This window comes from Geotrypetes seraphini, chromosome 2 (genome assembly GCF_902459505.1).
Source record: "Geotrypetes seraphini chromosome 2, aGeoSer1.1, whole genome shotgun sequence".
Lineage (NCBI taxonomy): Eukaryota > Metazoa > Chordata > Amphibia > Gymnophiona > Dermophiidae > Geotrypetes > Geotrypetes seraphini.
In genome coordinates, this window is record NC_047085.1 from 367367885 (window position 1) to 367380059 (window position 12175).

Consider the following 12175-nt stretch of genomic DNA (forward strand, 5'->3'; position numbering starts at 1 on the left):
ACGGACTTCACCGTGATGACATCGCGTGCATGCAAGACATCATCTCGTTGATGTCCATGCATGCGCAAAGACCCTCCAGACGAGACCTGAGCTGCCATTGGGGGGAGGGTGCCAGCAGGGAAGAGGGCCAGAAAGGAAGAGAGTCGCTGGCACTGGCTGATTGCCTGCAGGACGTACCTTTCGCTGCGAGAGGCCCATCCTGTAGACAGTCAGCTGGTGCTAGTGCCTCTCCTCCTCCTCAGTGTGTCATGACATACCTGAAATCTCAGGAGGCATACTAGTGTGCCACGGCACACAGTTTGCGATACACAGGTTTAGACCATAAAAAAATCTTATAAATAATGCAACAAAATTTAAATATAATGCAAGCTGGTAATGATAGCCACTGCAGCTTCCTTAGCATTGGTGCCACATGACTAAACTTACTTAATTTGACAATCATATGTACTGCTGCATTTTGTAATAGTTGCAACCGATTTCTTAATTTGCATATTCAACAGACATGTAAGCTATCTCCCCAGATTCTATAAATGGTGTGCAAAGTTGCATGCTATTCTGAGATGTGTGCAATTTTAAATATTTTAAATATCTTTGTAATTTCTATTATTGTAAACCGACCAGATACTTGTGATGGTCGGTATATCAAGCTATAAATAAACTTGAAACTTGAAACTAAATTGGCCAATGAGTTGATTAGCGTCAATAATCAGATGCTATTACTGATGTTAATTGGCAGCAATTTGGATTGGATTGGATTTATTATTCTTGATATACCGGTATTGACATAAGTATCACTACTACTACTACTTATTATTTCTATAACGCTTCCAGACATATGCAGCCCTGTATACCAAAAACATGGAAGAGACAGTCCCTGCTCGAAAGAGCTTACAATCTAGTTAAGACAGACAAACTGGATAAAAAAGTGCTTCTAAACACTGTGCTCAGGTGGGGGAATTATAGAGGGAATGATAAGACTGGTATGTGTGCTTAGCAAGTAGATTGGAGTTTGGAATGGAAAGCAGCGTCAAAGAAGTGGGCTTTGAGTCTGTTCCATTTCTGTAAAAAAGTATTTCCTCAGATTACTCTGGAGCCTATCACCTCTTAACTTCATCCTATGCCCTCTCTTTTTTCTTTTTTTTTTTTTACTGAAATAGTAATACTGTATTTATTTTTCTTCCAAGTTGAAAAACAAAAAGTGCAAATCCTCATTCAAAAGGGGATTATTTTCCTTCACAGAAGAAAGATGTACAATTGTATAAATTATTTTACAATTATTAATGCTTATTTTATCTCCTATATCCTCAAATTCTCAAAATAAAAAGTGCCAAGGGGATCTAAACACCCCTAACCTAGGAAAGAATCAGGCATGAAGCAGAGTTCTGAACAGATTGAAAGGGAGACAGATGGTTTAGTGGAAGGCCAGTGATAAGCAGTAGTCTAGGTGAAAGGTGATGAGGGTCTTAGTGGTGTGCTCAGAAAGGGTCAGATTTTAGCGATGTAGAGAAAGAAGCAAAAGGTTTTGGCAGTTTGTTGGATTTGTGAAGAGAAGGAGAGAGATAAGTCAAAAAATTATCCCGAGGTTGTGAGCTGATGAGAAAGGGAGGATGAGGGCATTGTCCACAGAAATTGGGGGAAGAGAAGAGGCAGGTTTAGGAGGAAAGATAAGGAAGGAGCTTAGTCTTGGCCATATTTAATTTTAGATGGCAGTGAGACATACAGGTAGCAATGTCAGACAGGCAGGCTGAGTGAAAGATGCTACAGATTTAACAATTATAATACCAAAGTTACAACAGTAAAATAAACAATCAACAATAAACAACCAAAATATGCAGCCAAAGTTGCTAAATTTCTTAAAATCAGCAATTCACAGATCCATAATATTGCTGAAACAAAATTGTCTTAATGAATTAGTGAAAAGCCTGGTAAGACAAAAACATTATAAAAATTGTTGAACAAAGAATTCTAGAAAGCAGGTCCAATATAAGAAAAGGCTCTGTTCCTAATAGAAACCAGTTTGACCTCTGTAGGGCCAGGTAACTGAAACTTTTGGGAAAAATATAAAGACATCAAACTATTTGCATGTGCATCCTGTTATGCACTATTTCAGTGGTTCTTAAACTTGTCCTGGGGATCCCCAGTGAGTCAGGTTTTCAAGATATCCCTAATGAATATGCATGAGCGAGATTTGCCTATAAAGTAAGTAGAAGATATGCAAATTTATCTCATGCTAATTCATTAGGGATATCTATGATGTAGCTGGTGGGGATCCCCAAACCCCACCATCTAAAAACCTCTCCCTCCCATGTACCTTTAAAGAGCAGTTCGTCACCAGCAATGAGCAGCATGACTGATACACACTAATCATGCCAGCCCCACACCATTTTTTCTGATGGAACTTTCTCTTTCTGCATAGGCAAAGTAAATCAGAAGGAAGGCTGTTGTGCCAGCATGAGCAGTGTGCATCAATCACATTGCTTGCTGCCAGAGTAGATCTGTTCTTTAAAAGATATGTAGCAACTGAGTCAGCGGAGGGGGGGGGGGCTTGAGAGATCAGATCACCCAGGCAGGAGAGAGAGAACTGGGATTGTCTCTGGGACAGGGTTCTTCTGCCCACCTAATTTGGGTCCAGGCCTAACCCAAAATTGGGTGTCTGGCTATGCCCCTGGGACAAAAATGTCCACTTAAGGCTTTATAGCAGCTCAAGGCCACACATATAGTAAGTCTTAAAACAGTTCTCATTTCAGCCAGGACATTACACAAGGGTTTAATGGAATAATTCTCCTTACTCCCCCATTGTTTATTTCTGCTTCCAAAATGAAAACAAGTTAATACTGTGACCTCACTACTGAATTGATGCACGGGAACTAGCATGTCCCAACTTATGTATCCATTCTGATCTCTACAGACAAACTAAGGAGGATCAAGGGTGGATAGTGTTAAGCCAAAAATCCCTCTTACCTGCCTGATACTATCCCTATAGCGAAGGGGCAGAAAAGCAAAAATATCCAAATAATCTATCCATTTAGTTTAGGCCTACTGCATAGCATGCCTCAATGAAACAGATAGTGGTCCACATTAGATATTATAGATGGACCATCATTAGCAACAACTTAGGATATGTTGACGACATGTCCCGTGGTATTGCATGTAATTAAATGGTAATAAGTAGAAAATAAAACACATTTAGTGATTTTTGTTCTTGTTGTTTTTATAGTGTTCAGTATTTAGTACTATTTTTGCACCCTGTTCAAATAAAGGCGTTATCAAGATAATCAGTTCCACTGTTTCTTTGTTTCCTGCCTAGATTACACTGGCCAACACTCATTTTGGTGCCGCAAATTGTAGACCTGTTTCTGGGTATATTTGACTTGCTGATTCCAAAAATGGCACCAGTTTTCTTCCATCAGCTTGAGATACATAACATGGGCCATATACCACTCTTCACTCTACTCACCCATTAAAAAATCTGGATATTTTAATGTAGTGTTTAAATCAATAATTTTTAAGCACAAAGGAAACATATTAACAATAAAAAAGTATACAACATGAAAATCTACTTATTTCATACCAAAAGCACAATTTTATTTTTTTAAATCTTCTTTATTCATTTTTAAAATTACATTAAGTGTTACATAGATTCATTCATATTAACAATACATATATCACTTACAGACTATCATTTGCACATTACTTAAAATCTTATCACTCCCCCTTCCCTCCCTCCCTACCATAAAATCCAGTATTATATAATATATATTAATAAAATATCCCTTCCCTACCCAATTAATACTAATAAAATTAAGGGAAACAAATCTAACTACTCCGTGTAATATTTTGTTAATGGTTTCCATACATCTTGAAATTTCTTGAAATAACCCTTTTGTAATGCAATGAATCTTTCCATTTTATAGATATGGCATAGAGAGTTCCACCAAAAGTTGTAGTTTAATCTTCTCCAATCCTTCCAATTATATGTGATTTGCTGAATGGCAACACCAGTCATTATGAGTAATAGTTTATTGTTATTCATAGAAATCTGACTCTTTGCTCAAATGTATGATACAAACTTTTTTCCAGTCATTTGAAAATTTCTGCCTTCAGTTTTTCCATGGTAAGTCCAGGTAGCATATGTGCTATGGAGCTCATAATCAGAACAAAAATACATCTAAAATCCCACCCAAGTAGGCACTTGGACAATCTAAAAGGCAGGTCGCCCAAGTGCTGATAATCAAAATGGGTTTTTAGACATATCCAGAGACTTTTTAGGCCTCTGAATCCCGCTGTACGCCCAGAGCAGAAAGGGCGTTTTAGGAGGAGTGGCAAGGGCAGGAGGTGGGCAGGATGTGGGCCAACCTAAACTTAGTTGTACCGCAGGGATAATCAAAAGTTTTATGAGGCTGCCTGAATGGAACTTATAAGTTGTGACTTAGATGATATAAAACCAGGTCTAAGGGCCGGATTCTATATAGGATACCCGGTCTCAGAAGCTGCCTAAGCAGCTTTTGAGATTCACATACGGGTGTCCTATATAGACTAGGCTAACACCAGGATTCTCTAACCGGCATCTGTGTCAAAAATGCTGGTTAGAGAATCGGGTTGCCGCTGAACTGGTCACAGCAAGGGAATCTTCCTGCCATGATCAGTTTAGTGGCCGTAGAAGCCGTAGAAGGCTCGCCTCCAACCAGAAACTTAGGCCTCTCTCCCAGTGTATTCTGGGATGCATTGGGAGTGACCTAAGATTCTGAATGGTCAACTCCCTTAGGCCACTCCCATAGGAAAAGATGGTAGTGATAGCAGGCTCGCTTCCAACCGGAAACTTAGGCCTCTCTTCCAGTGCATTCTGGGATGCGCTGGGAGTGACCTAAGATTCTGAATGGTCAGCTCCCTTAGGCCACTCCCATAGGGAAAGATGGTAGTGATAGAGAACTTAAGTTTTTCACATCAATACAGAAGTCAAAGGAGAAATAGCAAAAGTTATAGGTGACTATCAGAAAGAGACCAAGACTTGACATCATTCAGCACAAGCAGTAGCATATTAACCTTGGTTAAGGGTGTATATTGCACTAATGTTTATGACAGGTTTGTCCAACCTCGGTCCTCGAGAACTTCAATCAAGTTCGATTTCTCCAATTAATATGTATCAGATTATTTGCGTGCACTGCCTTTATTGTATGCAAATAGATCTCATACATATTCATTGAGGAAATCCTGAAAACCTGCCTTGGCGAGGTACAAGGTTGGTCACCTAGCTCATATTCTGAATCCTTTGCTATAAAAGTTATCGCAGTTATTGAATACCATTTTAGCTGGTTTAATAATGACTCATAAGCACACTTGCATGAGTGATGGTCATTTTCAAAATTTAGGGCTCCTTTTACTAAGCTGCGCTTGCGGTTTTAGTGCACGCTAGATGCTAACGCCAGCATTGAGTTGGTGTTAGTTCTTGGTGTGTAGTGCGGGGTTTAGTGCGCGGGGCAATGCAGCGCACGCTAAAAGCGCTAGCACACCTTAGTACAAGGAGCCCTTCGTTTTACTAAAAGCAAAGTGGATTGAATTGTAGAGCAATAAAATTTTTGGGATAAAAACATTAACAAAAGCTACATTCATTGTAGTTATGATATGCTTATATTTTACTCAAAAAGTATTATATTAAGCAATTATTTTTTACTTACCCCCTTTTTACTAAACCGTGGTAGCGGTTATTATCACAGGGAGCCACGCTGAATGCTCGACGCTGCTCCCGATGCTCATAGAATTCCTATGTATTTAATAGTTTAGTCTTATACTTATGTCTAGTGGTGACTTAACTGAAGTGACTTATGTTTCTCTTGTCAGCCACCAAATGTTTTTCAGCCAAAAACTTTCGCTACCCACTTATATGAGACGCTGTGCTGATGATGGTTCAGCTCAGCTGCCAGAGAAATCTGCTCGTATCCAATCTATACTCAGAGGAACGTCTTGAAGTCTTTTCCTTCCCCCATATGATGTTAAATTAAGAAGTGGGGTGAAATCTGTTGAATTATTGGACTTACACAGATTATTATGGAGAGCACTTGATTAGTCTCTGCCTAATGTGGGGGAGAGAGTGGGGCTGCTCAAACACCAGTGAATATTAGCGACCAGCCCACTCAGCATGGTTTAAGCAAGCAGGAGCCTCTTCTGCCATGCACACAGCTGTAAGATTTTCCCCTATGTAAGATAATATAGCCCCTCTTTTAGAAAGCTGCGCTAGCAGTTGCCACGTGGCAAAACCCCCAAAGCCCTTTAAATCTCTATGGGCTTCAGGCAGGGAAGGATTAATTCTTCGAGGGCCCATAGGCATACAAGTACCCATGCCCCGCCCTTGCTCCACCCCCATTTATTTGTTTTCTTATTTACTTCTTTATTTCCACTTGTATTTCTTTCTTTCTTTTAAATTCAAAACAAGCAAAGATTAGCATACCAGTGCACAATTTTTCTTCTATGCCACCCCCAAAACATCTATGAACAATTTCCCCTTCCTTCCCTTCCCACCTACTTACCCAGTACTTTAACTCTGAACTCTTTCCATACATATACAAAAGTGTTCAAATATATTGTAAAGCAGTAATATTATCCAAAATATAAGTCTATATTAATAACTATGTTTACAACGCCTCACTCTACGTCAACCAACTGTATGTATAAACAACCAAATTTGTAACTCCTCTAGTACATTCCACTCCATGTATGTTAATTTGTAATGAAACAACAAGGCAAGCGGTCCACAAAGATTCCAACGTGAATCAAAAGAAGATCGGTAGAAAAAAAGGAGATTGAAATCAGGTTTATTCAAGGTGCTCCTAAGAACCATCCCTGATACATTTCGTTAAGTCAACGCTAACAGAAAACCATGCTAACAGAAAATCACCAAGAAGCCAAACCGCAAACAGTGAAACACCACAGAAACAATGACACATAACCCCCTAATACTCTGCAAAATATTACTATAGCAGATGTAAATTTGAAGAAACTGACACATTTTGATCACTATTGAAAATAAAATCATTTTTCCTACCTTTATTTGGTGATTTAATGAGTCTCTGGTTGCACTTCCTTCTGACTGTGCATCCTTTTTTTTCCTTCTGCATGCTTCCTCTCTTCCAGACCTCATCCCAACCAACATCTCTCTCTGTCCCTCCATGAATCCAACTTTTTCTTCCTCTCTCCCTGTCCCTTCTTTCTTTCTCTCCCTGCCCCCTCTTCCTTTCTTTCTCTCTCCCTGCCCCTTTCTTTCTTTCAAGCTTTCTTTTATCCTGCCCCTCCCCTATTTTCTCTCTCTCTCCGCCGCTGCTGCTGATTTCGCCAAGCCACCGCCCTCATTTTCCTCCTGCTTCCCCAACGCAACAGGTCCACAAGCCTTCCTGCCTGACGTCAAATCTGATGTCGGAAAGGAGGTTCCGGGCCAGCCAATCGCTGCCTGGTTGGCCCGGAACTTCAGAACTGATGTAAGAGGAAGGCGGGAGAGGAAGAAGGCTTGTGGGCCCACCACGTCAGGGAAGCAGGAAGAAAGTAGACAACCATTGTGGCTCAAAAGAGAAGGCAAGGGCCCGGGGCAGCTGCTCTCCTTGCTCCGCCCTGCCTTGGGGGGAAAGATGAGATGTTCTGACGAGGAGAGGAGGCGAGGCAAGAGATCGCTTCTCCCCTGCAGCCAAAATTGTCCTTTTCAGAGGGGCCCTGACATGGTAGCTGTTCTCACAAGCTGCCGGCGGCTGCCCCAAAGTTTTCCCTCTGCCGCAACTTCCCGTTTCCGACAGGGCAGATCGCGACAGAGGGAAATCTTTGGGGCAGCCATCGGCAGCTTGTGAGAACAGCTGCCATGTCGGGGCCCCTCTGAAAAGGACAATGTAGGAGTTCAATCAATAATTTCGTACCGCGGGGCCCCCTGGATTTGTTGGGCCCAGGGCAGCTGCCCTGTTTGCTTCCCCCTAACAATTCCCCCCTGACAATTCCCCCCTGACAATTCCTGGCCCTAGTTACGTGCCTCCTGGGCCTATCCTTTAATCCTGCCCTGGCTTCAGGGCATTTACTGCAGTGGCAGCCGCTAGCACAGCTTTGTAAAATGGGTGGATAATGACATACATAATCCAAGTAAATACAATGAAAAGAGTTGAAAGGCATCTTTATATTAACGAGGGCATGGGTCAGCAATTTGCGGCTTGTGAGCCACATGCGACTATATCACTACATGGCTGCAGCTCTTCTTTTGCTTCAACGGGTTAGCGACAGTGATTCTTATAGCTGCCTGCTGCTAACCTGGATGTCTCTCCTCTGCTACATCCTGCCCTCTGTCAGAACTTTCTGTTTCTGCCCAGGCGGAACACAACAGAAGAGAGGCTTCCAGGTTAGCGGCAGGCAGCTGTAGGAATCACCGTCAACCCATTGAAGCAAGAAAGAGCACAATATTTGTGAGTGAGGCTTTGGGGGAAAAGTAAATATTCTGCAGGAGGGATGAGAGTGGTAAGAGGGGGAGAAATCGACACAAGGGTGGAGGGGAAGAAGAGCTGGAGATATGGATATAGTGGGAGGGGTAGAGGGGAGGGAGAGATGTTGCATGGGTGAAGAGGGAGATTCGGACATAGGGGTGGAAGGGAGGGAGAGATGGTACATGGAGGGGGGGAGATAAAAATCTTATCTAAAACCCCTTCTCTACCCATTGTGGCTCTTTATAAATTTTGAGTCAAACATTTAGGATAAAATGGCTCTTTGCTTTAAAAAAGGTTGTTGACACCTGAACTAGGGCATAGAAACCTCTGTCAATAATAATATACTTTTTTTGCTTTTTTCTTTCAGCATCTCAGTGTAAACATGGTGCGGTATATGATACCTGTGGTCCCGGATGTATCAAAACATGTGACAACTGGAATGAGATTGGTCCCTGCAGTAAACCATGTGTGGCAGGCTGTCACTGCCCAGCAAACTTAGTTCATCATAAAGGAAAATGCATCAAACCAGCCTTTTGCCCTCAACGATGACACACGTTCTGTCTTGATGAACTTTTTAAACCTGTGTTGCTGATGTCTTTGACGCGCACAGTTAAGGAAGGACTGCACTCTTTATATGTAGAGTCTGTAAAAGAAACACAGGTCGACATATACATACACTCTAAATAAATAAATATATATGTATAAAAATATAAAACATGTCATTTCTATAAACAAAGATGGATGAATTTTTTATATGTATATTTTTTGCTATAGGGTTTATGCATGCTTTCTGGGATCCTAATCTGAAAGCTATCTGAAGAAGTGTTATAAATAAACCAGATGTTTTTAATTTAATATGGTGGCATGAAAAATATATTGAATGATTTTGTTATTGCATAAGTTTCTAATGTTCAAGAAAGCTTTGTGAGGCCATGTGTTTATTATAATTGATAGAAAATGAATTTGCAGTTTGAGCAGGGAAACAAGCATCTTTTGGGAGGGTGGATTTTGTCTAGGTGCACAGATACAGTAACTTGTGCTGTGAAGTTCATTAGTATTGGTGACAGCATTTAATGATGCAGATCAAGCTGGGGATTGGTCTTTATACTTGAGTCAAGGCACAGCTACATTCAAGACAAACTTGGGTGACTGTCAAAGATTTTGATCGTTGTTTGTTCTGGAATAAAATTCAGCAATCTAGGCTTCACATCTCCCTTACCCCTCATTCAAACTGCAAAACATGCAGATATCAACTTAGAGAATAAAGGCCACAACTTTAGATGGAGTGATTATAAGTTAGATAATCTGAGCCAAAAAATGGTATGCACCTCATTTCTCCATGTGTATCACTTGCCCTGTCATTCCATTGTCTAGGTGGCCCTTTCACCATGTCCCAGCAGGAGGCTGACTTCAAGTGCCGAATTATACCTCACCCATGAGGGTGAGTCTTCTCTACCACATCCTAGCAGGAAGGAGTGCACAAGCGTAATTAACCCCTTTCATGCTTGTTGCTTCTTTCCTATAGATATCTCTTTCACTGCACGTAGACCAAACCCTACAACAAAATGCCAACTGAGTACAATCAAAACTCCTAAATTAGCACTGGATAAATTGAATCTCTTTGACCTTATATGTGCTAACACATCCTCCAAATCATGGCAGCCTCGGATTCATATTTAAGCAAACAAACACCGTACTTGACAATAAAAAATATGAAAGTGGCCAAGACCTTTCTCACCCCAGCCATAAGCTCCCTACATGAAAAATTGCTCCTCCACAAATGAATGGAAGACCCATAGTTGTCCACTGATTAAGGAGAGTAATCAGTCTCCTTCATGCCTCCACATCCAAAGCAACACAGCAGCACCTCAATGAAGTTCAGTGCCATCTGTAATCAATACAGTAACGACAGGCATGATGGAAGGCCAGCACAATATAAGAGTGACCCATGACTCAAGCATATCTGTTCTGCTGGACTTATACAAACTATCCGGTAGAATATGAAATGTTGATAGCCATCTTCTACCACATTGTAGACAGGCCAGATATAGGCCACAAAAGCCTCTGACTTATACCTCTCCATTTGCAGGGCAGCTGAGCCTGTAATTCCTGACTTCTTTGTACACAGTAGATGATTCCTGACTCCTTTGTATACAGTAGCTGTAATGTGAAAGGAGTGACTTCTGTTGGATCCTTCCCCATTGGGAAAAATCCTTCCACAATGTGCCACAAATTCTTATCAGCAGTCTTCCCATTCATATGTACCAGAAAATATCAGAGCAGCTTGGGCCAGACCTTCAGGAAAATCCATGCTCTGAACAACAAAATACTAATGGAATCCAAAAATATACTACAAAAAAACCTACATAAATAAAATAACAACTACAAAAACTATATAGAAATATAATATGTTAGTGCTCAGTCCAAAACACCCATCTTCTAAACCAACACCCATTGCTGGTCATACAATAGATATGATCCTGACTTCAAACTCCCTAAAAGTCAAACTTTTCGGTACCAAATATCTACTCTGTACCCTGGTCTGATCACAATCTAATAACAATAAAATATTTTCAATCACAAAACAGTTTCACGGTCACCCAAACTAATATCTTCTCGAGACTACACTAATTTAAACGATTCATCAGTCGCCTCAGCTATCAAGTTGAGCATCAATGACTTTAATAATCTGTCACTTGAAGACCAATTATCCAAGTGGGATATGTTTTGCACAGATTTGTTGAACAAATTGGCAACTACTATAACAAAATTAATCTCGGTTAAAAAACAAAAGAACCCTTGGTATACAGCCGAGTTAACATTAATTAAAAATCAATTGCGTGCTTTTGAAAGAATATGGCGTCGGACTAAAACACCTTTGAATTTATCAAAATATCAGGAACATGCAAACCACTATAAGATTAAAATAAATGCTGCAAAGAAAGAGTACTATAAGAAATGAATTGGAAAAGCAAAAAACTCTGCCATGTTATTCTAAATATTAAAATCATTAACTATGTTTAAACCCCAAAGTAATACTGATTCTGTTATTACAATCACCACCTAAGATCTAGCACATTACTTTAAAGAAAAAATCATCAGCATAAAAAACTGACCTAGACCCTAGAACTTGATAATATCTTGCCATTTTCAAAATGTGCTCGATTCAATTTACCATCTATAAGCGACATTCAATGGCTGTTTCAATCCATAAACCTAAAAAGTAATAACTCTGAAATTATTCTGCCATTTGTCTTAAAACGTCTTTTTAATAAAATCATCACCAGCAGCCTAGAAACAGGATTTCTTCCAAAATCCTGGAAACAGGCAACAATCCACCCAATTCTCAAAAATCCAAAGGCAAATCATAATGACATCATGAATTTTCGACCAATAGCTAAAATTCCATTCCTAGCAAAATTGACCGAAAAGGTAGTATTCAATCAGATATCCGAATTTATAGATAAAATGGGAGTATTGCATCCTAATCAAACAGGACTCCGGAAATACTACTCAACAGAACGCTTGATGATAGGTATGACTACAGCTATCCTTTATTTTTTAGATCATCACCCATCTGTTCTCATATCCATAGACCATTCTTCCGCATTCGACACCATTGATTACCATCTCTTTATAAAAAGACTGAAATCCATTGGAATTAGTGATACGGTGCTTCAATGGTTTCAGTCTTATTTTTCAGAAAGATAATCAAGTGTTATCTTTAA

General features: G+C 40.2%; 1 protein-coding gene across 1 annotated transcript in view; it reads left to right on the forward strand.

Annotated features, from left to right (window-relative positions):
* The window catches only part of BMPER (BMP binding endothelial regulator), a 437990-nt gene extending 428688 nt beyond the window's left edge, over positions 1-9302 (forward strand). The window contains exon 15 of the mRNA XM_033930598.1: positions 8815-9302. Within this exon, the coding sequence (XP_033786489.1) occupies positions 8815-8996 (182 nt within the window). The 3' untranslated portion in view covers positions 8997-9302. The remainder of the gene's footprint in view (positions 1-8814) is intronic.
* Positions 9303-12175: the final 2873 nt, after the last annotated feature.